At 42.3% G+C, this 27635-nt stretch overlaps 4 protein-coding genes across 5 annotated transcripts; 3 read left to right on the top strand and 1 right to left on the bottom strand.

The window, feature by feature from the left end:
* Positions 1-305: 305 nt before the first annotated feature.
* si:dkey-206f10.1 (adenylate cyclase type 8) lies at positions 306-10517 on the top strand. Its single transcript, XM_037449522.2, has 20 exons — positions 306-517; positions 1432-2175; positions 2602-2751; positions 2878-3008; positions 3127-3238; positions 3334-3461; positions 3583-3741; positions 4004-4241; positions 4322-4492; positions 4578-4678; positions 5568-5769; positions 6120-6212; positions 6411-6571; positions 7136-7217; positions 7348-7506; positions 7856-8002; positions 8178-8270; positions 8547-8661; positions 8788-8990; positions 9653-10517. Exons 1-20 carry the CDS (start codon positions 338-340, stop codon positions 9866-9868), a joined length of 3585 nt encoding a protein of 1194 aa, XP_037305419.1. The 5' UTR covers positions 306-337; the 3' UTR covers positions 9869-10517.
* A 1181-nt stretch (positions 10518-11698) lies between these two features.
* On the top strand, positions 11699-14107 carry pimr128 (Pim proto-oncogene, serine/threonine kinase, related 128). The gene is made up of 8 exons (XM_037450138.2): positions 11699-11732; positions 11962-12120; positions 12824-12918; positions 13026-13073; positions 13188-13397; positions 13487-13667; positions 13751-13918; positions 14016-14107. The coding sequence occupies exons 1-8, from the start codon at positions 11699-11701 to the stop codon at positions 14105-14107; spliced, it is 987 nt and encodes a 328-aa protein (XP_037306035.2).
* A 2463-nt stretch (positions 14108-16570) lies between these two features.
* pbk (PDZ binding kinase) lies at positions 16571-20754 on the top strand. 2 transcript variants are annotated; one of them, XM_037450273.2, is made up of 7 exons: positions 16571-16761; positions 17283-17450; positions 17779-17918; positions 18134-18303; positions 18577-18706; positions 19177-19374; positions 20158-20754. In XM_037450273.2, the coding sequence occupies exons 1-7, from the start codon at positions 16586-16588 to the stop codon at positions 20385-20387; spliced, it is 1212 nt and encodes a 403-aa protein (XP_037306170.2). In that variant the 5' UTR covers positions 16571-16585; the 3' UTR covers positions 20388-20754. The 2 variants fall into 2 exon arrangements, with proteins under 2 accessions (XP_037306170.2, XP_037306171.2); XM_037450274.2 differs by having other exon boundaries at positions 16659-16771.
* Positions 20755-20779: 25 nt separating this feature from the next.
* On the bottom strand, positions 20780-27423 carry esco2 (establishment of sister chromatid cohesion N-acetyltransferase 2). Its single transcript, XM_037450272.2, has 15 exons — positions 27293-27423; positions 26596-26656; positions 26158-26312; positions 25687-25993; positions 25246-25549; positions 24864-24985; positions 24615-24726; positions 23822-23891; positions 23650-23692; positions 23330-23471; positions 23089-23220; positions 22567-22656; positions 22338-22481; positions 21598-21782; positions 20780-21313 (listed from the first exon to the last, which is right to left on the bottom strand). The coding sequence occupies exons 2-15, from the start codon at positions 26646-26648 to the stop codon at positions 21181-21183; spliced, it is 1992 nt and encodes a 663-aa protein (XP_037306169.1). The 5' UTR covers positions 26649-26656; positions 27293-27423; the 3' UTR covers positions 20780-21180.
* Positions 27424-27635: the final 212 nt, after the last annotated feature.

Raw genomic sequence — 27635 nt, 5'->3', positions numbered from 1 at the left:
ACTAGAAAGCAATATTTATTAGAACCCTCCAGTGGGTGAAACTTTTAGGTATAAATGTGTACTCTCCAAACCCAGCCTTAGATAATCCTGATGACAGTGTTGTGACATCATCAGGGTTATCCTCTTGACCAAGCTTCTCCAGAGTCACAGAAGACGTTATGTGGATGTCTTGTACACCCTGAGTGGTACTAAACATTAAAATTGTGCAGTGTCGCATTGAGAATAACAATGTTGATATTGTGAGAAAAGCAAATCTGACATCTTTTCTTCTTCTTTTTTTTCCACCATCAACGTGTGACACAGCTCTTGCTGCCTCTTCCTGAACTGACAACAACAAATGAGGTTAGCTAAGGTCATCGCCATGGTGACCTTCTCTGAGACGATACAGGCACACCCCATGGAGCTGCGTGAGCCGCCCTCCCTGGCCGTGAGCCTGTCCCCCGGGTTGAGGCGGAAAAAGAGGCTCTGGCAGAACGCTGTAAAACACATCATGATCCAGCAGGAGCTCAGTGCCCAGGTGATTTATTATCCCCACTGTCATCGGCAGATTTGTTGCATCCTGTTGCAACTGGGGCAGAGGTTATGTGATCGTGACTGTGTGACTCACACAGTCACACACCACGCCAGCCACACACTATAATATTACTGTGGGAGGAGATGTGGTGGTCTCCAAACCACCGCTTTATTTTACGCAAAACCAAAGTGTTGGGCTTCCATAAGATGAATATCGAGGTGATGGAATTAGCTCAAAGATTTCAAATATAATATTTCTATAGATTAAACATAATCTTATAATACTGTAAGTATCAATCCATCCGTCTTCAAATCACTTCTTCCATACTCAGGGTCACAGGGGGGCTGAAGTCTATCCCAGCCAACTTCGGGCAAGAGACAGGGTACACCCTGGATTGGTTCCCAGCCAATCCATGGCAATACAGAGACAAACCACCATTCACACTCACGTCCATACAGCTACAGGCAATTTAGAGTTCCCATTCAACCTAATCCCAGGGAGAACATGCAGACTCCACACTGAAGGGCCACTGGGGGGAGTTGATCATAGGACCTTCTTGCTGTGAGGCGACAGCGCTAACCACCACACCACGGTGCCACCCTGTAAAAACTGACCATTTAAATTAATTTTCTTCAGTTTGGGAGCTTAAATCCAACAGAATGAATGTGTCTCAAGATCTGAATGACTAAGCATTACACTATCTGCATGCGTATCGCTGGGTGAAATAATGGATGTTCCAAAAGCACAGTTTAGTGATGACTACTAGATAACTGGTTTGCTCTCCACCATAAAGCCATTTCCTGACCAACCGAATTATCATTCAAACAAATGGTTTGAGGATTCGTAAAGAGGTTGTGAAATGTAAAACTTGCAGATGTTGAAGCTAATGCACCCCATTGTTCTGCGGTGTTTGACAGGTGGGTGTGGAGCCAGCAAGTAAAATCTTCGTGACGGACACCTACATGGAGGAGATCAACAGGCAAATTCGCAACAAGGCATCCCGCGGGGTGACGAAACGCCGCTCGTCTACGTTCAGAGTGCACCCTTCCCAGTCCCGTTCCTCCAACAGCACCCATCACAGTGCCCGGGGTTCTTTGCACGAATACGCCAGCGACGCCGACTTCTTCGTCCACTGGGGCCACACTGTTCGTGGAGTGTACATACCCAGCCTGAGGCACACCTTTAAATCTTGTGATTTGGAGAAACTCTACCAGCAACACTACGCATGCCAAAGACGAAACTCTCTAGCCATTAGTAATATAATTGATGCCTTGGCCAAGTTGCACATATTGGTCCTGTACCTTGCAATGGTGCCCGGGGCAGTCACAGACACTGTGCGAGGATGTCTGACGGGCCTTTTCATGGTGTTAGCGGTAGGGCTGTGCATTGTGGTGTTAACCTGCAAAGACTCCATGTCCCCGCGGTGGCTTCACTACGCTGGCCTTGCCTGCTGGTTGTCGCAGACCACGCAGGTACTGGGAGGACTGGCGTATGGACTGGAAGAAGACCCGACATGGTACGTGCTGTTCGCGTTGTTCGCCACGTACACGCTGCTGCCGTTGCCTCTGCTGTGGGCCATGTGCGCCGGCACCACCACCTCAGTGCTGCACCTGCTAGTGGAGATCTTGAGCTGCTACGATGACGCAGCGCTTTTGAGAAAGGTTAGAATCACAGCAATAGCATCAATAGCATACTTACATACTGTTCATGACTATACTTTAACGTCTGAGATGAATCATATTTATCAGATCCTGATGAACTAGAAGAACCTGCACTTTATAAAGATGATATTTCCGTCTATGAACTCATTTCTCGAAGATGCCCCCTCGAGTACACCAGCTTATTTTGCACAGAAAACCATGTTCTATTATCAATAATGGAAACAGCGTTCCAGGTTCTTTGTAATTATTCCTTCCATTTACATCCCCCCAGATGTTGTCTACGAGCATGCATATTACATTTCCCTCTGAAGTCCCTCAAGTTAATTAAAAGAACTAGACCCCAGTCATTATTTCATATCCTCTTTGTAGCCCACATGCAATGGGCAAAGATGAATTTCATGAATGCTAAATTTCCCTCGGATGCAGGTGTTTGCCAAAGGCCTGCTGTACCTAGGAATGAACACGGCCGGCTTGTTCATCCACTACCTGACAGACCATGCCCAAAGACAAGTCTTCCTGGAGACGCGGCGCTGCATTGAGGGTCGCCTCAAACTTGAGCAGGAGAACCAGAGACAGGTCCAGTGATGGCCATGGATTGGACTAAGAAGCATATGAAGGAATATACTCAATGTGTTCAACAATACACTGTTAAATAAATAGAGTTTCTTGTTTCTTGTTGTTTTTGTTGTTGTTGCCACATAGGAGCGTCTGGTGCTGTCGATCCTGCCTCGTTTTGTTGCCTTGGAGATGATTAGTGACATGATCTCTTTAGAAGATGAACTTAACCCTCAGGAGTTGCACAAGATCTACATCCACCAGTACAAAGACGTCAGGTAGACACACAATTATACACATACTTATCATATTAGTGGCACCAAACACGCCAACAAGATTCGCTGTTACAATTTCTATGTGTGTATGTGTTCTTTTCCCTTTCACTCGTCTCTGCAGCATTCTTTTTGCAGACATCAAGGGCTTCACCTTGTTGTCCATGAACCTGTCGGCCCAGGATCTGGTCCGAACCTTAAACGAGCTCTTTGGACGCTTTGACCGACTCGCAGATGTAAGAACTCGTTTGTTGAGATACCACATATATTTCTTATTCTAACAACATCTAATTTTCTCTTTCACTGGTGCCTCGAACCTTTAACATCACAGGAGCACCACTGCCTGCGGATAAAGATACTGGGAGACTGTTACTACTGCGTGTCAGGGGTCCCTGAGCCACAGCTTGCCCACGCCCGTCATTGTGTTGAGTTGGGCCTGGACATGATCAACACCATTCAGTCAGTCTCAACTCTCTGCAGTTCTTGAGGGGTTCTTTTTCACTTCACCAATTCACTACTTATGAAAACAACTATCCAAAAGCCGTCGATAATAAGTCAGACGTGTCGTTTTGCTACCAAGGTATGTGCGGAATCAGCTGAACTTTGACATGGACATGAGGATTGGGATCCACTCGGGCTCTGTCCTCTGTGGGGTGCTGGGCCTGCAGAAATGGCAGTTTGACGTCTGGTCCTGGGACGTGAGCATCGCCAACATGCTGGAAGCCGGCGGCATACCAGGGTGAGAGCCCTCTGCTAGTGCCAGCGTTCACCAGAAGTAACCGTTCAATCTTTTCCTGGATTACCACATATTCTGTTTGGTTAAAAGTTACTGCAAGGAGAACTTTAAAGGCAATATGAAACTATCTTTAAGTTGTATGAATCCAATTTGTTTTTTTGTTTTCTGAATAAAACTGTTGAAATCAAACATCTTCTTCATACTATAATTGGCAAACTTATCTTTCCACCGAAACTCTTCTCTTGTTCTATTTTCGTTCATCCAGACGCATCCACATCTCAAGAGCCACTCTGGACTGCCTGGAAGGCATCTACGAGACCGAAGCGGGTCACGGCGGTGACAGGAACGAGTTCCTGCTCAGACACAACATTGACACTTTCCTCATCGTCCCTCAGGAGGAAAATAAAAAACGTTGTCGTGCTGAGCCCCCCAAAGTTCAGAAAACCAGTCAAAACTGGAACCCGAAGCTGCCTTTTGACAGAAACGCCATTGACATGAACAGTGTAGGTGTTTGCCCAACCGCTTTCCGTCGGTGGCCCTCGGTACCCGACTAACCTCAAACCGCTCGAATCTTTCTCTGCAGATCCTGGCCTCCTTTACGGACGGCTCTCTGGCCAGCATATGGCAGTCCACTTCCAAGGAGATCAACAAACGCATCAAACACGCCATCGAGGTTCAAAGCAGTCAGCGCATGCACCGGGAGCACATCACCCCTCTGACCCTGGTGTTCAAAGACACGCACATCGAGGACAAGGTGCACACGCTGGTTTCGGTGCGGTGTTTGGTTGGGAGGAAATAAATGAATGCTGTGATTTAAGTGGTGTTTTCGGTTTTACCAGTTCTCCCAGATGAGGGATGAAATGTTCAACTCCAACCTGGTCTGCTCCTTCATCATGTTCCTGTTTCTCGTCACTGTCCAGGCCCTAATTCCTGCACCAAGGTAGAGAGACACTACTAATTTAGTCGGTTTAATTTTCATGTTTTCTCAGGGGGGGGTTATTATTAAAAGCTTGTCTCTGTCAAGCTCTTGTAAAAGTAATATGTTTAATTATAATTTTCACACAAACATCAAACATATAAACGTACACATCACTAGACAAATGAACATTTTAATGGAATAACAAAAACCCTGAGGTGAAATGCAACATAAGATGATTCAATTCAATTCATTTTAAATTGTAACCTCTGTCCCGAAACCCTCACATCGGCACAGGAAAAACTCCCCAAAAAATGAAAGAAACCCTATAATGGGGAAAAAGGGAAGCTGAATGAAGGAAGCTGAATTAGTGATGTACATTAATAAAGCCTGGATTATTGTGGAAGGAGAGAGTGAAAGTGAGAGAGGGGCTCGTGTGTCCTAAGAAGTCCCCCGGCAGTCCAAGCCTAAAGCAGCTTAACTAAGGGCTGGTCCAGGCTAACCTGAAAAAGAGGAGCTTGATAACTGAAGGCTCCGGCCCCCATCCTACTTTTTAAAACTCTAGGAACCACGAGTGACCAGCATCTATAGAGCGCAGATGCCTTGTAGGGAAATACGGTGTTACAAGCTCTTTAAGACGAGCTTCGTGCCCTGAATGTGCATCCCACAAATCTCCATCATCTGCAAGATGCTATCCTATCAATATGGGCCAAAATGCTTTCAGCACCTTGTTGAATCAATGCCACGTAGAATTAAGGCAGTTCTGAAGGTGAAAGGGGGTCAAACACAGTATTAGTATGGTGTTCCTAATAATCCTTTAGGTGAGTGTATTTCACGCTCTTCTTCTTTTTAAAATTGTATCCCTGGATTATCTTCAACTTCCTGTCCCATGCCTCTTCATTCTCCTGTGCAGGCTGTTCCCAGCTGTCGTCCAGTTTTCCATCTTCCTGTTTGTCTACATGCTGCTGCTGCTGTTGGCCCTGGCTGAAGAGTTCAGATCCACTCCTTCGTCACTACAGGAAGTGTGCTGCTGGATCCACGAGAACAACAGCGCCCGCAACCTCCTCACCCTCGCAGCCATCGTCATCAACTTTGGCTCGGTCTCTACGGACATGGTGAGAGTCCAAACAACACAACACTGAACAACTTCTGTGCTGTTTATGCCTGGTCTTTGGAGGAGGTGGAGAGATTTCCATGTAAAATTGAACTTTGCAAGGGAACCTCAGTGAGAGTCTCCTTCTGTTTGCGTGATCCCCATCTTAGATGAACAGACTAGTGAGACCACCTGCTGACATGTGAACAGTGGGCTGCAGATGACACAAAGAACTATGCTTGCATGCGTATCATCATGAAATAAAAAACTATTTTAAAATGATCAATATGTTTCTGTTACTTTATAAGACTCCTTCTTTTAGTTTTTTGTTAGTTTTCATGTGAATATTTTGGTCCGTGTACCTGTTTCCAGGTGTGGTGCATTCTTGCAGACACAGGGGGGGGCGATGCAACGGACAGACCCAACACAGCCCCACTTCCACTCACCGTCTGCTCTTACCCGGAGGTCAAGAAGGCCACACACAAAATATGCAATTAACAAAAGATAACAATAATGTCTGTACACATAAGCATTCGGTGTTAAATTAAACATTATCACGTTTCATATATGAGGTTTCTTAACCAATGCCTATTTTTTTTCCATTAAAAAGGTGATGACATCTAAGTACTTTTCTTTTTCGCTCTCTTCAATTACTCCACACAGGTCTTTATATTGAGTGGCGTAATCGCCATGGTGACTTGTGCTGTGTTCCTGCGTCTAAACTCTCTGCTGAAGCTGGCAGTGCTGCTGCTGGCGATGGCCGTCTACTCCTACCTCATCCACCTGGCCTTCCTCACACTAACACGCCACGATACACTGCACAGGTCGGAGCAAAACACTTTGCTTAGTATCAAAAATGTTGAGTATTCATTTACTGCTATTTGGAGTGTGTTGGTTGTCGACTGTATAAATATACTGTACTTGTACAATGGTGGAGAATTACTTCAATAGTAAAAATACAGTCGAAGTAGCATTATAAAAGTCTCAAAATATTCCATTAAAGTCCCTATTTTTTAATATTACTTATTACGTATACAACAGTACATTATGCTTTTTTGTGGTTTATCAATGTGGTGCAACGATACATAAGTTGTATTTTACTGGGTAGATTAAAACCTTCCGTCTCATCACAATTATTTGAATAAAATAAATGTAGTAGCAATCATAATATCACCATGCCATTATCATTACCATTATTATTTGATGATCTGCAGATTTTACTCATGCTGTACCTATATATCAATTATATATCTGAAAATGTTATAACAAAATTCATAATTTATTATGTCAAAAAAAGTCATGAGAAATGAAATGAAGCATATATTGTGTTGAAAGGAATATGTTTTTTTTTGTTTAAATCTTTATTATCCACCTCTTACCCTGCTCAGATCTCACTATGTCAGGATAAAAGGAATCTCCATCATTCTCATGGCCATGTTTATTGTTGCTGTCTTCTACAATGGACGGCAGGTACCGTTGAGGTTTCCCCGTGTTGAACATATTGCTGTTTAGTTTCCTCGTCTTATTTGCAATGTATTTTAACTGATAGATTAAGTATTATGTTGTACACTGAACGTTTTATCCATCATTTACTTCCCAGTGGGAGGCCACTGCCAGACTGGACTTCCTGTGGCGTCTACAGGCCCAACAGGAAGTGGAGGACATGAGAGAATTGCGGGAACACAACGAGTGTCTTTTGCACAACATCCTGCCGGTGCATGTGGCGCGACACTTTCTGGACCGGAGCAAGAATGACGAGGTGCAGAAAACATGACCTCAGCTCTCACTGTGTCGGCCTCAAGTGTTTTTTGCCTTTATCTCAGCAGGAACCAAATATGAAGAAAACAAGTGTATATCAAAATGATATTTATTTATTCATGTTGTTAATTAGTTTATCTGTTGCGTGGTTTTAACAAAGTTGTAAAGTACATGAAGTACATATTCTCTTTTATTTCAAATTAGTATATGAAAGGTGAGTGAAACTCTCTTATTTTTATCTACAATGTTTCGATGGACTTTTTATTTTTATTTCCCAAACGTTAACACACATTCGTACATTTTCATTGTAAGAAGGAAGATAAAAGGGCATGTCACCATTTTCTTTTCAGGAGCTTTACTCCCAGTCCTACAATGAAGTTGGTGTCATGTTTGCCTACGTCGCTGGATTCAACGAGTACTTTGAGCAGAAAGAGATCAAACATGAAGGAGTGGACTGCCTGCGACTTCTCGATGAGATCATTGCTGGCTTTGATGAGGTGAATATTCAGTGAATTTGATCACAGATAAATGTATACATATATTTGTATATATTTATGGTATTCCCATTAGAATAACTCTTTCATCTGGGCTGATAAGGATGAATAATGCTGCATTGCATTACTCTACTGCATGACATTGAACTAATATCTTCCTCTCTGCATATTGCACAAGTTGTTGGAGGAGTCGTACTTCCACTACGTGGAGAAGATCAAGACCATTGGGAGCTGCTACATGGCAGCCTCGGGCTTAGCCCCCGAAAGACAGGTGGGACTTCTTCTTCTAGACCAGGGGTGTCAAACTCATTTCAGGTTCGGGCCAGATACTGACGACTGCCGATTGGTTCGGCTGGCGGGGGTCGGGAGGCGCTGATGGTCCGACGGTGCGCGCCGGCGATACAGCAACTGGCCCGCGGGCCTTGAGATGATTGACATATGTGTTCTAGACACTCTGCAGTTTTCTTCGATCATCTGCACCTGCATCAGCATCTGCGATATCCCACCAGCTTTCTGTCCCTCAACCATCTATCCGTCTCTCCCTCAGGCACCCGCGGATGAATGGAACCACCTGAGTGAGCTGGTCATGTTTGCCCTGGCGATGCAGGAGACCTTGAGGGAGATCAACAGGCTCTCGGACAAAAACTTTCAGCTGCGTGTTGGTAGGCCGCTCACCTCCCGCACACATAAAACGTTGGATGCTCCATTCAAACAGCTCCCTGCGAGGCTTCATGACGCCATCGATTTAATACGTGTACATTATTCGTCTGTGTTGAACTGAAAAACAGGCATCGCCCACGGGCCGGTGGTCGCGGGGGTGATCGGCGCCACCAAGCCGCAGTACGACATCTGGGGCTCCACGGTGAACCTGGCCAGCCGCATGGACACCACCGGTGTGAGCGGACGTATCCAGGTGCCCGAGGCCACGCGCCCCATCCTGGCCAAATTGGGATTTGTCTTGGAGCTCCGCGGGGAAATCTTTGTCAAGGGGGTGAGTGGCAAGTGGCCGTTTGGAATATATTTGGAAGGGCAACAGCCCCCTTTCAAGAATGGGGCTCAGTAATGATCAGTGGAGTTCGTAGTGTGTGTAAAGTTAAGGCGTGCGAAGAGAGGGCATTATTAGGCAGCCCTGTCTCTGCAAACACAAACAGGTCCTCAACATCAGCAACTAGATCTTGAGGGAAACGTATTTTGTTGTGGATAAGCTTCATATCCATATAGTTCATGTACCATGGGTCCCATGTGAAGAATCCGCTTTAGTGTTTTTTTTAGCTTTGTTTCAATTGAATAAAGCATGATGTAGAATACTTCTTACTAAAACTAACCGAGCACTTTTGATTTCTTTCACACCTTGACAGGTAATTGAGAGTGCCGTTTAGCTGTACGAATGCCATTTTGTGTCACACAGGGTTTAACTGAGGTGAAGCTTCGGTCAAATTGTTTGTTGTCGGACAAAGGCGACATCTACTGGCGAAGAGAAACAACAGAGGCATAAACAAGTTGCATCACTGATCAGGAGGCCACCTGAGTGCATGACACGTGTAGATGTACAGATGTACAGAAAGACTGCACCGTCACCCTACTTGTCAATGAGTATCGACAATGAAAAAAACCTCAAGGGCCACATTCAGTGAACCGCTGGTGTCGTTGTAGGTGAGCGAGTGTCAGGGGAAAGTCCGCACCTACTTCATCAGCACCGTGCGCAGAAAGAGGGCGCGCTCCGGGACGGCTGCCTACCTGCCGGTGCGGACGGGAGGACGCATGTCCCTGGCGGAGGTGGTGTTCGGTCTGGTCCAGGCCCAACACAAGGAGAAGATGAGAGAGACCAACGGAGCGTTCTGTCTGACCCCACGCAGGCATAAGTGCTGACGGGCGACTTTTATGGTCACGTGACTGCAAGTGAAGGCCGTGTAGTTTCTGCAATGGTTTGCATTTTTTTGTGGGTGTTCTCCTACTTTGCCTTGCCATGACTAAGTTAGCTGCACAGAGAAGGCGTGGCTGCTAGTACCCAGATCCTTTGTGAGCCTTTGTTCCTGTTTACTCGATGACCTCTCATCCAGAAAAATAATATATTTAGATATGTTCTTTCCATGGCCTATAAAAGTAAAATCAGTATTTGTAAACGTGATGAACACTCTTTCATAGCCCGAAACCAGAGAATTAAGGTACTTTGTACTTGAAGATGTCACACGTTTGATTTACAGAAGAGAGAGTTTTTACTTCATACTTACTAATATTTTCTAAACCGTGTTATACCAAAGGAATAACATGGCTGTAGTGTCTCTATAATGGGTGGATAGGTCAACTATCGACAGCCCAATGCGTTTATTTCTTTATGCTTGAAGAACATTCCGGAAACCGAAATACCTCAAAACAACCAGCTCAGCCTCTTTTAAACGTTCTAATGGCCTATACTGACTAGTGTTTTTTTTTACTGCATGAAAATGCATAATGCTCCCAAGTTTTATACTGTCAGTTGACGTATCAATTCCACTAAGCTGATGTTATCCATGGTTTTCCAAGACATGTTTTATTATTCAACATAATAAATCTAATTATTTATGAATCAATTTCTACTTGCTTTTACTGTATATTGTACTGTACATGAGTGTTATCAACATGCTCCTCACTGTCACTCTGGATTTCTCACATTTTTGGACATGGGGTGAGGGGATTCAGTTGCGCCTCAGTACATTGTTCTCACTTCCGTTACTATTTATTTAATGTTGTTAGGATAGGGGCTCATCTACAAGTAAGTTGGTATATTAACACCTGCTCAAAAATAGGAAAACGAAAAGGAATTATTATAGGTTTATCCATGATCAAAAATGTTTATACTTCAAACTTAAAGAGATTTAATACGTCAACTGCAAGACTCATTGTATGAGAAAATTCTGACCTCGCCACCAGCGGTAAAAGCCTTTTATATCTCGAAAATAAGAAATTATCAACTCAATTACTGAAACTAACATTGTCAAAAATTAAAGCAGATGGGGGAAAATAACTTTCCATGAACATACCAGATTCAGTTTGGAGCCAGGGTCAATAACAGCACCTCTAAATATGCTACAACTCAAAGTACTGCATCGCTTGCACTATTTTAATTTTAGACTATAACATGTTCTGGTCCTGCCAATTAACAAATTACACTGTAACAACTGGGAAGGGCGTTAATTAATATCTACTAAATAAATAATAGTAACCGTTACATAATAAAAAGGACTAAGTATGTTTTGAATCACAATCGCTGCAATGAATAAATGTTTATTCATTAATTCCTGTATTTATACATTTATTTACGCATTTATTTATTTATTCCTGTATTTATTTATACTTGTCATTTTTTCTCCTCCATAAAATCCAACATGTGGTTGTGTTTATACAATGTAGCAATATTATGTCCATTTAAAGTAAGATAATTAAGTAAGATTTACTTACTAATATGTTGTTCACGTTAATACTATATTGCTTTTCCTATTTAAATAACAAAGTTGTGTGCAACCGGTTGACATAACTTAGTTAAGTAAAATATCTTTTTTTTTTAGAGTGTGTGTTCCAAGTTCTAGCTTTGATGTTCCATGTTCCCCTTCCTACAGTATAAGAACACACTCTGTGGCAAACTCAGTTAGTGCAGCTCGAGAATTATATACACTAAAGTGTTTCCTTTTTTAAACATCGCATGAGTCTGAAAAGGCGATGATGACGCGTTCTGCGGCCCTGAAAAGATCTCCGGGTAAGTGAGGAATCCAGACGGAAGTCTGCATTTTCTAGTGTTAATTATTTATTGGACTTAACAGGTGGAGACGGTTCTAATAAAAAGTTGGTACCTTGAGATAAATTCCTGTTATCGAGACCGTTTCTTTGAGTCTGAACCGTGAAATGATAAAAGATGACCGTCTCTTGCAGTTAGTGACTTTAGTTCACATAAAGTCAATGTTTCATTTTGGTTTTGTCATTGTTAGATGACGATAAAAACTCATCCGACCATGGTTCATTGTCCGAAGAGAGGATCCCGAAAAAGAGGGTCAGAAGAAAAGCCAGTCTAAGAACATCGACACTCATCAAAGCGGCAAGGCCAAGAGCCACTAAGCATCAGTCAGCGTCCCCCTCAACAGACACTGGTAAGCTGAATGTGGGAAACTGGTGCTGGACATTACATTACATGTCATTTAGCTGACGATTTTATCCAAAGCGACTAACAGTAAGTGCATTTCAACCATAATGATGCATCCCATCATAAGTTCACTAAACACGGGGTTCAGAGAGTTGTGGGAGATGAACTCTAAAAAACTCTGAACTCTGAATGAACTGAATGTACATTAGCTGGGGTCTTGGTATATGTATCTAAAACTTCAAATTCACTGAAAACAACAAAGAAATACACACTTTTCCAGCCTCCTAATAATACATATTTATGCTGATGCATGGGTTTTCCATCAGGTTTTTAAATGTCTGTCTCTAATAATATTTCAACGGCGGTTCTTAGTTGTTTGTACCGATATGTCAAAACCTGAGACCATAATATCCGCCTTATGACATACTTTATGCTGGCATTGTAATCCGAGCAAGTTGAAGTAAACAATAACAACCAACCTACGATGTGGGCCGATATTGAGAAGACCTGTGAATTTAAACTGTTAATCGAGGGGGGACACACATGACAGAGCCCGCGTTCTTTTTGGAGAGGACCCGAAAAAAGAAAAAAACAAGGTCACTAGTTTGGCTTCAGTGTGAAATTATAATTGGAAGGGATTCATATTAGAGTTTAGTACGTAACATTTAACATAAACTGTAGTTGGTGTCAAAATGTTTGTGTCTGTTCAGAAGAATTTAAGGCTAAATATAGACAGCTGGAAAAGCTCAATGAAGGAGGATGTGGATGTGTGTTTGCTGGCCAGCGCAAAGCAGATAAGCTACCTGTAAGTGTTACACACACGTTCCTACACACACACACACACACACACACAGACACACACATACAATATGTTCAGGAAGTGCTAAAAAAAAAATTGTTTCTATCTTGTAGGTTGCCATTAAACGCATCCCCAACAAATACATCTACTGCACACATGTGGTGGGTGAGAAGCACCTGAGGCGGTTAAAATGTTCTATATTCTACACACTGTTTGGGAATTTATTACGGAGGAATTGTGGGCCTCTTTAATTCTGAACTCTCATGTGATATCAGGACAAGGATGGGAAGCAGATCTCCATAGAGGTTGCCGTCATGTTAAAGCTGGCGGCCGATTCAGAGGCGGCATCACCACACATTTCCATGCTGGACTGGTACCAGTTGGACAAGGAGCTGATCCTGGTTCTGGAGAGGCCGATGCCTGCTGTCGATTTCAATAACTATCTCATAAAAAAAGGAGGATTCTTGAGAGAAGAAGAAGCCAAGGTGAGCTGCTGGGGCGCAGAGTTACAGCGATGAAAACGTGTCAAACATCCCCCCTTCTGATCCCTCGTCTCTCTCTTTTTGTCCTTCAGGTCATACTCAGGCAGCTTGTCGACGCAGCAATTGATCTCAAAAACAAGAACATTTTCCACCGAGACATAAAGCCAGAGAACATGCTAATTGAGACGAGCTCGGAGGTGCCGCGCGTTCGCCTCATTGACTTTGGTCTCAGCAGTTTCAATGAGAGTGATGCGTTTTATGAGACCTTCTACGGTAAGATGCCTGGCTCTGCTCCCACACTTTACAGCCTGTGACTCTCATTCTCACTGTCTTTTTATTGTGTTTGTATGTTCTAGGTACTCTGATCACCCCAGAGGTTTTCTGGAATAGGAGCTACAGAGCCGAACCAACCACAGTGTACCAGATCGGAGCGGTCGCATTCAAGGCAGTGGACGTAGAGGACGTTTTCAACACCGTTAGGCTGCTGAGGAGGCATCAGAAAATTCCCAAATTTATCTCCAAAAGTAAAAATAATACACAAGATGTCGACAGACACATATCTGCTCCGTTCATTTCACATTCTTGTGATGGTCCTCACATTTCTTCTCTGTCTCTCTCCAGACTGCAACGACTTCATTCAGACATGTTTGACTGTCGACGCCGATGACCGTCCCACGTTGGAGCAGCTCAAGATCCACCCATGGCTCAGATAGGTCAACATCACACACACTGACATATATGAACACAGAGACACACTGACATATATGAACACAGAGACACACTGACATATATGAACACAGAGACACATAACAATAGATGTACACAGAGACACACAATAATAGATGCACACAGAGACACACAACAAAAGATGTACACAGAGACACACAACAATAGATGCACACAGAGACACACAACAATAGATGCACACAGAGACACACAATAATAGATGCACACAGAGACACACAACAATAGATGCACACAGAGACACACAATAATAGATGCACACAGAGACACACAACAATAGATGCACACAGAGACTCAAACTCCCGTCCTTGTGGAAGGCCATTAGCCTACATTCACAAAGTCACATTTTTGAATGTAGGCTAATGGATTTAGATGTCTTGTATCAATACATCAAAAAATACCCTTATATAAAATATTAATTTAATAAGTTATGTTATTGTATATCTCAGGCCTACTAACCAGTCCAGTCGATTTGTCGTATGATTGGCTTTCATTTAATGTAATGAGTAGCTTTTTCTAAACCTTTCACTGGTACTGTATTTTAGTAGTAAAGTGTAGTAAACATGTCGACAGACATTAATCTGCTCCTTTCATTTCACAATCTGATGACCTCATATTTCTTCTCTCTCTCCAGCATGCAAGAACTTCATCCGGACGTGTTTGAGAATTCACCCCAACAACCACTTAGATTTGACCTTGACTTAATAAAGTTTAAGTGTACAACATGGAGGTTTGATTTACTGGTTTGGTTTACTTTTGTTCCAACATTTTCAGCATGATTTTAAGTGTTTACTCACCTTCCCTATTGATAAGTCATCTTATTTTAGAACTTTTAAAGTAAATGAATATGAACCGTATAGCAACTCTGATTTTGGTGCCTTATTTAGATGCCAGGAACAGTCTTTATAGACATCATTATTACTTTATAACCTTATATTTTATAACTTTATATTTGACAAACCCAGGATAATCACAATACACTATGCTACTTGGAGTCTCTGTAGACTTGTCTTTCTTACGATATTACCTATAAATATCATCATCGTCCATCTGTTCTGTAGTAAAATGTCCAAGATATTTGACCTTATCACAGGAAACAAGGTGATTAACAGACAATTTAAAATTAGGGAATTTTAGAAAAAGTTCTACAAATTCAAATAGCACTCTTCCTGGCATTGTATTTTACATCATATTCCACACCATAGACAGTACATGTATTAAGGAGCTGCTGGAGACCAGCACTGCTTGGGCTAAAAATCACAAGATCATCTGGATACATAAAATGATTCATTAATCATTAATGCACCCAGTATTACAGGCTTTTCAACTGGTCAAAAGCTTTTGAGGATCAATGAAACACACGAGAACAGATGAGTTTTGATCTCTATATTGGTTTACAATTTCCTTTAAGGCATATGTTCACAGGTCAGTGCCATGTTTGGCTTTATAGCCGAACTGGTTACCTAAGGAGTGAACAAACTCATTTAATCTGTCCATTAAGATTATTTCCAGGACTTTTGACAGAATACTGGTATTATCTAAATACCTACTTTAGCAACAGGTTATTTTGAGCAGAGCTGGAAAGGTCTTTTGTTTGCTTACACGATTTACTTTGGTTATGAATTGATTTTGTTTGATAAATGCAAATGACACGGCATTACAGTTGTTGCAGGTGAAGCTGTGAACCGCCTTCACACAATTCACAGATGCATTGACTCATTGAGTGACGTAATAATCCCGCGACTCAACGAATCGATAGTGGTATTTGTTGCCAACACTGAATAATTAATTTTTATTGATTTTATCGATTCATTGCAGCCCTAATCTATAGATTATCATTTAGATAAATGTCTCTGTATGATAAATTGTTCTTGTGTGTGTGTGTGATTCATTTGCATTCGTGCTAATAAAAGCAAGTTTTGTCAAGGATTGTTTGATTGTTTGATGTTAACTTCAAATCTTTTTAAATCTGTTCAGTGAAATCAAATCTAATTCCCACAGCGTCTTTACGCAGCTCGAGTTCCCTGAGAGGGAACTCTCTAAAACCCAATAGCAACAAAACACAACTCCTCCTCATCGGCTCCAAATCCAACCTTGTTGGATTCTGAAGGCCGAAGGGGAGACCACCTTCCCTTTGTTCTCGTCCAGGCAGGATACGGTGAATCAAAAAATGTCCACCATCGCAACATCGCAAAAATCTGTCCGTCCCCCACACCAACCTACAGCAGAGAAACTCATCCACGCCTTCATTTCCTCCCGTTTGGACTATTGCAACTCACTCCTCTATGAATAAATTACAACTGGTCCAGAATGCAGCTGCACGACTACTCACCCACACCAGATCATGGCTTCATATCACCCGTATTTTTTATAGTTACATTTTAGGGGAACCCCCAAGAGTCCTAAGTCATTTCGAACCCTGATTGTGAGAATGTCGAAGTCCAAAAATGGGAGCTACACGGACCCGGACCGAGGGACTATCAAAAGCTACACGGGCCGTTCGGTTTGTTCCTCTGCGGCCTCCGTCCCGCAGCTTGCTGAGACGGAAGCAACATTTTGAATCTTCGGCGCGGTCCCGTTTCAGAAATCAACCGTTTGTAAGTGACAGTGAAAGACAAAGCAGGTAACGTCAGGTCTGTTCAATAAATTATCTAGTTATCGGACTCTAAACATTATGAAAACAACGTAAAGCTGTCCTTCGCATCGTGTCAAAACGTAACGTTTCGAACTACTTTAACGACCTGTATTTAACGTTTGACTGATGTTGTCTTGTTGACACACACGTCATCGAACCGTTAACCTTTGATATCGGGTTTTATTTTATTTAACTGCTACTTATTTTGCAGCTGTTAAATACCGACACGATTCCCTGAACTTGTGAGGCATTCTACATTTGGTTATTTCACTGCACACCGTCCTTGCGGAAGGCTACTAGCATACATTCACAAAGTCACATTTTTGAACGTAGGCTAATTGATTTAAATGTCTTGTATCAATACATCAAAATATACCCTTCTATAAAATGTTAATTTCATAAGTTATGTTATCGTACATATCAGGCCTACTAACCAGTCCAGTCGATTGGTCGGAATTATGTTAGTTAAATGGGCCTCTTACTGTGACGTCACTTGTTTTCCCGGACAGAATGGCCTCCTCTTCCACGGGCATCGATGAGAGCGCTTTCAAGACTCCTAAAAACGCCCGAGTGAAGAGCTTCGGAAGCAGTGGGAGTACCCCTGTCACCATCCCGGCCTCCCCCTTCATGAAGAAGCTGGGCTGTGGGACCGGAGTCAACGTGTACCTCATGAACAGGTTTAAGCTTTTCTCTGATTACAAGCATCATAAACACATTGTCGTACCCCTCAAGGCAGAGGACAGCTTGTGGAGAATTGCTGGATATCAGGAGAACCCAATCATTTGTTTAAATGTGTTAGTAAATGGTGACAAAGGATGAGCAGTGTGCTTTTAAATCAGCAAGATCATTTAAGAGCCAAGAATTGCAAGATTCTTGCATTGAAAAATAAATACATTTTGTAAATGCATCTTCAGTATTAATCGAAAATAACTATGTTTTATTGTTGCTGCATTGGGTCATCTTCACCTCTGTATGTATATGCGTTGTGGATCCAATTAATCCTAGAGTGGGAAAGTTGAATGCGTCTCCCTGGGCCGTCAAGAAGATCAACACCAAGTGTGCAAACAAACAGGTGGCGATTTACCAGAAACGGCTGAATGAGGAGGCAGAGGTCCTGAAAGGAATCACTCATCCAAACATTGTTGGTAAGACGTCAAAGCAGTACACTACATTGACTGTGTTACAATTGGACAAATGCTTATACTTAAGACTTGTTCATGGCTTCTTTCCCACCATGCATCAGTTAGGCTAAGACTGTGGTATTTATGGGATTAATAGCTCAATTTATATATTTACTTGGTCTTCCATACTGTGTTCATTTCTGGTTTGTTCATTTTGTTCCCGTATTGCAACATCAAAGGGTTTCGTGCCTTCGCCACGGCCAAAGATGGATCAAAGTGTCTAGCGATGGAGTACGGAGGAGAGCAGTCCCTCAATGACCTGATTGAGAAGAGGAAAAAGGACGGCCTGAAAGCTTTCCCTGCTGCCAACATTGAAAAAGTAGCGCTGCACGTTGCTCGTGGCCTTCAGGTGAGCCACACATTTTATTCTAACTGGCATTACTTAACGTGGGAACAGGGAACTGAAGCCTACAAACAGGACCTACATTGTAGGTGCATTGTAGGTGCATTGTAGGTGCATTGTAGGTGCTCCTGTCTGCTTCTCCAAACTAGGAGCATGCTGACACAAAGCCAAGTTAGTCCTTGTACTATTCTGACTGTAAGGATAAATACATGTATTTGTTGATTGTATTTTTTAACAGTACAAAATTAAATGAATACCTGAGTGCATTCCTCTCCCCAGTATCTCCACAATGAAAAGAAGCTGCTGCACGGCGACATAAAGTCCTGTAACGTGGTCATCAAGGGCGACTTTGAGACCGTCAAGATCTGCGATGTTGGTGTGTCTCTGCAGCTGGACGAGAACATGACGGGTAATGACAGGTTCATCCTGAGTAGTTTCAATTTAAAAATCAGCACAGTCCTTTCTGTGTGATGGGTGGGGAGAAGGATTGTGAGAGCTCAGATTGTAATTTTGCTGGAACTGAAAACATCCAGCAGCTGGTTGTGCAATCTCTTAAGAATATTGTAAATCCTTCTGAGGCAAATTTGAGATTATTTTTTTTTTATTGCCGTATCCAAATAAAATATAATTAAATCAAATAGACTGACTTTGTTTTTGTATTCCAGACATCTGGGTTTTTGCTTTTGTTGTCGCAATTGTTAGAAAACCTTAAACATGAGCTACATTTAATAAAATAAAGTCAGCCATTTTAGAAACAGTGAAAGGTCCAGGAAGAACATGTTTAATTTTGGAGTGGCTCCAAATCACGGGGCAGATGAAGGCAAGATGTTTCACCCCCGCGCTCTCATCTAGTTCATGGTATCTTCCTTCTGCCCCCAGTGTCTGACCCAGAGGCCGAGTACATCGGAACGGAGCCGTGGAAACCAAAGGAAACGCTGGACGAGGGAGGAGAAATCACTGACAGGGCAGACATCTTTGCGTACGGTCTGACTCTGTGGGAGATGATGACCCTGGCCATGCCTCATCTGGAGATGTTGATGGATGATGATGATGATGAGGAGGAGGAGGAGACTGAAGGTGAGAGGCTTTGTGCTTATATGAAGCTCTGGATTTTACTCTATTTTTAATGTTCATACGACACACAACTCATTTTATTTTTTATTAAACACATTTGTGTGACATGCAATGACCTTTTAAATATGAAATGCAGTACAATGATTTATTGATAAGTAGGGGCGCTGCACTTTATAAAGTGTGGGTTTATTAGTGATACGACTATTTCATCACGTTGTGGTACTGTATACTTTTACTTTATACATAACATTTGTTTGACAAAATATACTGTGACCTATTTGACTTTTTAAATTCACATTTTTGGCAAATATTCTATTCATCCCATTTTGTATTATATTATTTATGCAAAATAAGGTTGCATGGTTACCCTGTAGTCTTCAGCCAGAAAGACATAAAACATGTTGAATGTCTTAAAATAATCATAGTTCAGCATGTAAGTCATTGAACATGCTTAATTAAGCAGATTAAAAAGAGGAAGAATCCTATTATATCATGTAAAAAAAAAAAAGTGAACAGTGATACTGTTGGTAAAAGTCCTTAGATATAGCATATCTAATCCAGTGTAGTATGTAGAAAGTAATTTAGTATTAATAAATGCTGGTTATCATTAATAGATTTACTTTTCTAGTAATAACTTAGTGCCCCAAGACGAATAAAGGAATACATGTTCTTTTTTCTACACCTGAATACTTTTCCCTTTTAAATCAAAACCAGCTGAGAAGAACGTCCCTTTGGTTGAATAGATCACGAATCCCGTTTTAAACATCCGTTGCTTGTCTCCTGTAGAGGACTCGATGGACAGTTTTGACGAGGACGCCTACTACGAGAAGTTGGGCACGAGACCGGCGCTGGACTTTGAGGCTCTGGGCAGCTCGTACCGCAGGATGGTGGAGCTGTTCTACCTCTGCACCAACGAGGACCCCAAGACCAGACCCTCAGCCGCACAGATCGTCCAGGCTTTAGAGACCAATTCCCCGCTGGAGAAAACTCCCAGTGAGGTTATTGTTATCGACTGATTCTGCCAAATATTTCTGGATTTATGTTAGACGAGCATAAACTTTGACAGGATTAAAGCCGCAAACATAACTCACTAATTTGTAGGCTGAAGCTCTACTGTAAATAGCACATTTCCTTGATGTCTTTGGTAGTTATTTTTTCCATGCAAGTTAACTTTCACTTTCTTTCCAGTTTAGGTGTCTTGTATGTTTCTGCACTTCTGTAACTGTTGACATTTCTTGATAAAACTTTCTATAAAACGCAGATAGTTTGTTGGAGATTGAGGGCTGCTGCTGCTCACCAAACCAGCTGTTCTGCTCCCCCTACTTTCAAAGTTACAGATGAGGTCATAACTCTAGGCACAAACAAAGCTATCTCAACGTTTAACTTCTTTGATTTCCATTTTGCAGATACACAGTTGGCGTCTGAATCATTTCCATGAAACAAGGTGTTTATTAAGCGTGTATATACAAAGTAGAATGGCATCCGACATTTTCCTGTCGATAAGCCAACAACAATGAACATTTGAACCAAAAGAAGTCTTTGGTATCTTTACAAAAAGAGGGACATATTTCCACCTGCTGCAGCTTCAAGCTCATCAAGCTGAACATAAACACCCGAGTAGAGAGCAGTGCAGGTAAACCAGTCAATCATACAGTTGAAAAAACTGGTGCCTCGTGACACTTTAAACCCAAACACAGAATGTAGTAGAACTATAACTGACGCCGAATCTACGTTAAAAAAACCTGAACAGTTGTCTCTCATTTGAAAAACAATTTAACCAGTCTGTTAAAACAGTAATGCATCGTCACTTCATGCCACAAAGTTGTAAACGAGAAAGGTTGGTGTGTTTGAGTACTTGGTGGCAAACAATTTGCCATCAGGCGTTGGGTCAGAGAAAGCAATTTCCTCTTTGGTGAGATGGCTGCCGTACATGAAGGTGCTCCTGAAAAACAAGACGGAAACATATTGGCTCTAAACCGACAGGATCTTAAATTCATTCGTGTCTGCAATTCCTCAGTAAAACATCTGACACATTTTCTGGGTCTTTATAAAGCCAAGAGCTTTTAGTCCAAGGCTTTTAAAGTTGTTTCACCAGCCTGCCCCCAACATGTAATACAATAAGACGAATAGCAACATCCAGAGAGTTTCTGAAATGTTAGAAAGTGGCTGGCTTGTAATTGGTTTTAGCCATTTTCTTTGAGATCTTTTAAGAGCGGGACGTTGTACCTGACTGTGTCCAGCATGCGCGTGGCGATGCCCTGCCGCCTGGCCAGGCTGAAGACCCAGATGCGACTGATCCCACACAGGGCTTGTTCCGGCACGGTGTCGCAGCACCAGGCGCGGTGTCGCTCCATGAAGTCGTCCTTTGTCATGTCTTTGGGTTGGTCCGGCTGCCCGAGGACCCGGTGAGCCTGTGTGGGACGAGTGGACCATCAGCACCAAATAGGCACCACATCATTTTTATGTTACACCTCATTGTCTTATGTGTATGATTAAGACAGGGAATGGGTTTGTTTCAGTCTGCACTATAAATAGGATAGCAAAGGCACAATGAACAGAAAAAAGCAAGTTGTCCATGTTGAACTCACAATTAAAAATGTAATTGATGGATTGTTTATCAGAAAATTATATAACACCCCCTGACTTTTCTTTACAACAGTAATGCAGAGAAACGGCACATAAACAGCCCTTTTCATGAGTTTGTTTTGTTTGTCTTTCAGCCTGTTCACAGAAATGAGTTAGTAGTAATCGCTCATGTGGAATATATCACTATAAACGGAACCAAGTGGTTTTCTGCTCTACATCGGACCATAAAAAGGCAGCGATTGCTAAAATCTAATATCCATGTATATTAATAACTGCATCACTTTTTTTTGGACCCTGGTGGACAAAGAAAATGTTGGGGCCCAATATTGGATCAAATGGGACTGGATGTGACAACATAAAACAGGTCTCTACAGACATACCTGGCGGATGGATTCAGCGACGAGGCAGCCCACCACCATGCGCTCTGTGTTGATGAAGAGGTACGTTTTGGCCTGCGTGGGTCTGCTCAGGGTCACCTGCTGGAAACCCAACTCACTGTCTGCTACGCAGCGCACGTCCTCAGCCTGAAGACAAGTACACATTGTGAGGAAGAAGGCATGAGTTAAGAAAAAAAACTTGAATGAAACCGGCTAAAGTGCAAACCCGCACCTTTTTGATGGCGTATTTGGGATCGTCTGGCATGACGAGGAGGATTTTTCCATCCCAGAACTCGGCCACCACTCGCTCCTTCTTCCAGCCCTAGAAGCAGAGGGAAGATACTGCAGCTACAAGCCAAAATCTATATATAACAAACGTATACAACAAACCCCTGTAACACAAGCTGAAAAATACTATGCATAAAAACAAGTCACTTTATAATTTAGGTTGCAATAAGGAAAGATACTGAAGAAACAGTAAATAGTACAACCTAAACAAGGACAACATAACACCACAAAATCAGGAGTAATATAAAAAGGTGTTGGGCACGTAATAGGTTTATTATTATTATTATTATTATTATTATGATGAAAGTCTGTTTCTCCCTGGCTCTGAATACAAACCATGGGTCCCAGTGAGGGTGGGATCTTGATCAGTATTGACTTGAGAGGGGCATCCTCACACAACCAATGAGACCTTAAGACTGCTCTTCAAGAGTTCGGTTTAAAAGAGGTTGAAGGAAAGACTCTTTACCACAAATTTGATGGAGTCGAGGAAGCGCTGGTGGAACTGGGTGTGTTGGAAATGGTCCTCTGGGTTGTCCGCGCTGTAAACCATCCCACATGAGCTGCAAGTTGCTGCTCCAAACTGCTTCTGTCCTGCATCCTGATCGGGACAACACAGAAAAAGAAGCAGTCAACACACACACACGATAAACAGTCCAATAACAGAAGAGAATTGTAAATGCATGCAAATAATATGAAGATGAACGTACAATAATAAGCTGGTCATCATCCTGTTTCTCTTTCCTCCTGCGAACAGGTCTTTCTTTGAGTGAAGAAGTTGTCTGTAGGGGGGTCATCGGGCCTGGGGGGCTGCTGCAAGACGCCGGCGGACGAAGCGCTGCATGCCGTAACCTACAAGACGGCAGATACCAGAACGCAGCGCATGTTACACAATAAACATGGCTTTTAAAAAGGCTGTGAAGCCCATGAAAGGGCAGAAGAAATGAAACTGGGTGGTAAACTAAAGCTGTACTGGTTTGTTTCATACTACAAATGTCTTTGTGGCTGACGACTAAACAGAGCGTCTCACCTCTTGGAGGCCGAGCCAAAGATGGGATACATCCCTCCAGTCTCTGGAGGAAATAAAGAAAATACAGAGAGTGATGTTTGGACCTGAAATGCTCTTTTGAAACATGAAAACAAAGTGAGTGGACTGTCTAAAGCGTCTCAAGTCACGCTTACAACACTATAGGGCGGTGTACCTTTGGGTGGGCCGGCAGGCGAACCGATGGGACTTTGCTTACTCAGATCACAGAGTCCAGAGCCACCACACTGGAAGAAGTAGGTTCAATATTATGAATAGTTGCAGAAAAAACACTCAAATCTGGAAAATTAAGGTTTGCTGAATAGCGTGATGTCATTTCCTTCCTCATGCGTTCTGGGGCCCTTTACTATAAAGCAAGCTCAACATACTCAGGGTCTCTTCTTGTGATCCGACTTGACTTACACCCAGTTGGTTGGTGAAATTCAAATTTTTGTAAAAAAATAAAATAAAAACATTTTCAAAGCGAGGCTCAAAAATGGAATCAAACGTCCTAAACAAGTGGGAGACGGCAGAAGTGAATCCAGACATAAGGCCGAGAGCACTCTAGTGTTTTCACTGCATCCAAAGTCACTCGGTTAAACATGCTGTGGCCTCAAATACCCAAATTAGCACACTATGCCAGAAGATCTGCTATGTCCATTACAGAAAGAGATGTCATTATATATTTCTTAATATGTTACAATATAGGCTATGCCTGAAAAGGTTTAAGATTTGTCATAGTTTCAAATGCATGTTGTGCATTGTTGGATAATAACGAATATTAAACTAGGGTCCAAGTATGTAAAAATCAGTCTATGTCTGTCTGGAGAAAAATGTCAGGTACCAATGGTAAATATATTTTAAAACACAAGGATTTCATTAGTGCACACTGGAGTCGACAGACGAAGGACCAGAAAAAAGAAATGCTCAACATGGGTATCTATGAACATGTGTGCATACGAGCGCTGTACCTGAGTACTGAGAGACACACACGTGGATGCAGGACTTCCTTTCGGGGTCCTTGTCAACACAATCGTCAGCTCCTTGGTAATCCCATATTCCTCTGGCAGCCTTTTTGGAGAACTGTAGGAGAAAGATGACAGTTATTGGTGATCTGCAACCATTATTTTTCTTTTACAGTTACACACAATTAAATTGAAGCTTAAATAAGATTTACGCCTAAAACATTGACACCATTTACATTGCTGACGGTTGAGCACCTGAATGTTTGTGGGGTTTCAGGCAGTTCGTCCATTGGGTCCATCCAGTCCAACAGATCAAACTTTTCTCTCTGCTTGTTCCTTAGCAGGTTCTCTTCTGTTTCGACCGGCTGAACATCCATCTGGAAACAGAATATCAGTTTGACCTTTTTTTGCTCCCGGAGAGAAAAAAAAAAAAACACTGCGAGAGCTCCAGGACTTTGTGCACTTTGCATCTCCACTCCAGCATGGCTCGGATCAACCGTTGATGTCAGCCCTTGTGGCGTGACGTGCATCAGTTAAAACAATCGTAATACCGGCCAATAAATGGTCAATTCAAAGCCTTCTCATTACCTCAAAGAGGTACGTTAACTAAAGAGTCATATATAATGGCTTTCCTCACCTTTTCAGAGGGTTTAGTTTGTTGTGTTATCGATGGAGCCGGCGGCTTCGAATTCCCCTTTTGTGTCTGCAGTTGGACAGGTTTGCTTTTCGGGACTGAAGCTTTCCTGGTTGAAGATTTTGGTGCAGATTTTTTGTACATAGATGTTGGTTTCTTCCCTGTACTGAAGAAAGCAGCTCCTACAAAGATCTTCGGTTTGGTCTTCAGGCTGCCGAAAGTATTGAGGGTTCCTTTCCGGGACTCTGCTGGTTTATTGCCACTAGCCAACGCAGCAATTGTACTGGACGCTGGTGTAGCAGTGACACTGTTGAAATAAATGATGCAATGATTGCAAAAACAGAAAAGTTATATCTATGGTGGAAAATACTAAACACCTACAAGGTCCAATAAACTATAAAATGGTGTTAAAGGAATGCAACTGTAACTCATGTGGCAACAAACCTGCTGTTCGGTTTGGACAGTTTGATAGTCTTTGGAGAGGTTGCGTTGCCTGTGGGACCAGTCTTCCCCACATTACTAGATACGTTAGCCACATTTCTCTGCTTGAGGTCTCCTTTAATATTCCTTTTATGCGCCTTCTTCTGGGAAGGAGGGGAAGGCAGAACAAGAGGAGGAGGAGGAGGCAGCGAGTCCTTGAGTGCCTTCCTCTCAAGTGGAGTGAGATAGACAGGTTTCTTCAGGCCATAGAAGGACGTTGTAACCATTGACGGTTTGAAGGGAGATTTTCGAGGTATTTTGTCTGGAGAGCCTAGTAAAGACAGTGAAAAAACAGCTAAAGATTAAAGGTGTTTGGAGAAGGTTGACGAGGAAGAGCAATTTTGCAGCACGTCCCAAATCTGCTATTTTTTACAAATTAGAGCCACATCTGACGACCCAAAATGCAAAACCATCCCTCTCACTAGTTCACCTTACCTGCTGCTCTACGGGGGGAGTTCTGTGGCGAGGTACGGTTACCCTTGTTTGGGCGCCCAACTGGCTTTTTCCTAGTTGGAGACTGTGGGGGCTTCCTGGGGGAGGTCCTCTTCATGGGGGACAACTCCTTCCTCACCCTGTTCTTGGCTGGGTGGCTGGAGTTACAATAACCAAAGATTTACGGTTATTGGGGTTGGAAAAGAAGAAGAAAAAAAAAGAATCTTCGCTAGTAGCATCAGTATTACATCAGAGTTTGGGTCTCAGTTACAAAAAGGTCTTTTTTATAAAAGAATACACACAGCTGTAGAAACATTAAATGGGACATTTTTAAAATAAATCAAAAACAATCTGATCTGGCACCTGTCCCATATTGTTGTTACATATGAAAGTATGATTACATTTTAAGAGTATAGTGAACCCAGTGTGATCATAACTCACCTGTCAGAGTCCAGCGAGGAGAGCTTCCTCTTCCTGGTAGCAGTGGGTATCATCTTCCTCCCTACACGGACAGACAAACACGCACAAAAACAAGCATGGTCTCCTTGAGTTTAGGATTATTACCTTTGGCCACGTCGCCAAAGGTGTACATGTATATATTTGTTTTGTCTGTGACCTTAAATTGACTCATTGATGTCAATCATGAGCTGAAGCTAACGCTACATTAGTGACGTCAGCTGGTTCACCAATGCTACTGGGAAGATTTGGACCACTACAATGTCGCACCAGAAAAACGACACCGTTTTCAATCATGTGCCTGCAGAAAAGTGTCGACATGAACGCTAGAGCTGCGCCAGTAAACAAGGCGCTTATTTAACAGCTAGAGTGCAGATGAGCGAGATACTTGGCGGGATGAGTAGCGTAAACAAAAGATGACTGCCTCTATTCAAACTAACGTTAGATAACGTGTGGATATTAATCGCATGTTTGTTCCCACGTTCGTATCTGTTTTTAAGTCAACAAATAACATTACTCCTGGTTTAACATTACGAATACAGTGGTTACCTAGACAGGTAGGAAGCCTAAACAGTTGTTACCATAAGGTTAACTTAACGTGACGTGACGTTACTTTTAGAGGGAAGCAAGCACAGGCATCAAACAAAAAAAACAACCATAAAACATTTTCAATATATCTTACCCAACTTTCGTGCTACAAAAAGCAATAAATGTCGCTATAACATTGGTCGCTGTGCTTTCTGCCCGCGTTTCTTCTCACTATTTTGAACGCGTTTGAACAGCGCGCGCCAGTCTATAAAAAACAGAGAGGAAACGGAAATACGTAATATATTTTCTTAGTCAAGTTACCGAAATATAAGTACGAACAAGACAGGCTCTTTACTGCAAAATAAAAGATACTCGTTCATTAAATGACTGTCACGCATGTAACAGTAATGAATGTGCAGTGAATGGTATTCATATACTTAGTTTGGTTATACAACACTTCAGGATAAAACACTTAATTTGTGAGAAAATTGTTTCGA

Source organism: Pungitius pungitius, chromosome 20 (genome assembly GCF_949316345.1).
Source record: "Pungitius pungitius chromosome 20, fPunPun2.1, whole genome shotgun sequence".
Taxonomy (NCBI): Eukaryota; Metazoa; Chordata; class Actinopteri; order Perciformes; family Gasterosteidae; genus Pungitius; species Pungitius pungitius.
Note: the sequence above shows the minus strand (reverse complement) of the source record. Positions and strands in the feature narration are given on the sequence as shown.

Coding starts and splice junctions, on each gene's coding strand:
- pimr128 (XM_037450138.2), top strand. CDS start 11,699: ATGACGCGTTCTGCGGCCCTGAAAAGATCTCCGG. Junction 13,074..13,187: donor ACATCTACTGCACACATGTG/GTGGGTGAGAAG, acceptor ATGTGATATCAG/GACAAGGATGGGAAGCAGAT. Junction 13,919..14,015: donor TCCCAAATTTATCTCCAAAA/GTAAAAATAATA, acceptor GTCTCTCTCCAG/ACTGCAACGACTTCATTCAG.
- si:dkey-206f10.1 (XM_037449522.2), top strand. CDS start 338: ATGAGGTTAGCTAAGGTCATCGCCATGGTGACCTTCTCTGAGACGATA. Junction 3,462..3,582: donor GACATGATCAACACCATTCA/GTCAGTCTCAAC, acceptor TTTGCTACCAAG/GTATGTGCGGAATCAGCTGA. Junction 8,003..8,177: donor TCATTGCTGGCTTTGATGAG/GTGAATATTCAG, acceptor ATATTGCACAAG/TTGTTGGAGGAGTCGTACTT.
- esco2 (XM_037450272.2), bottom strand. CDS start 26,648: ATGATACCCACTGCTACCAGGAAGAGGAAGCTCTCCTCGCTGGACTCT. Junction 23,693..23,821: donor GCCTGCCGGCCCACCCAAAG/GTACACCGCCCT, acceptor TATTTCCTCCAG/AGACTGGAGGGATGTATCCC. Junction 21,314..21,597: donor CGCATGCTGGACACAGTCAG/GTACAACGTCCC, acceptor CTTGTTTTTCAG/GAGCACCTTCATGTACGGCA.
- pbk (XM_037450273.2), top strand. CDS start 16,586: ATGGGAGCTACACGGACCCGGACCGAGGGACTATCAAAAGCTACACGG. Junction 17,919..18,133: donor CACTCATCCAAACATTGTTG/GTAAGACGTCAA, acceptor GCAACATCAAAG/GGTTTCGTGCCTTCGCCACG. Junction 18,707..19,176: donor GCTGGACGAGAACATGACGG/GTAATGACAGGT, acceptor TTCTGCCCCCAG/TGTCTGACCCAGAGGCCGAG.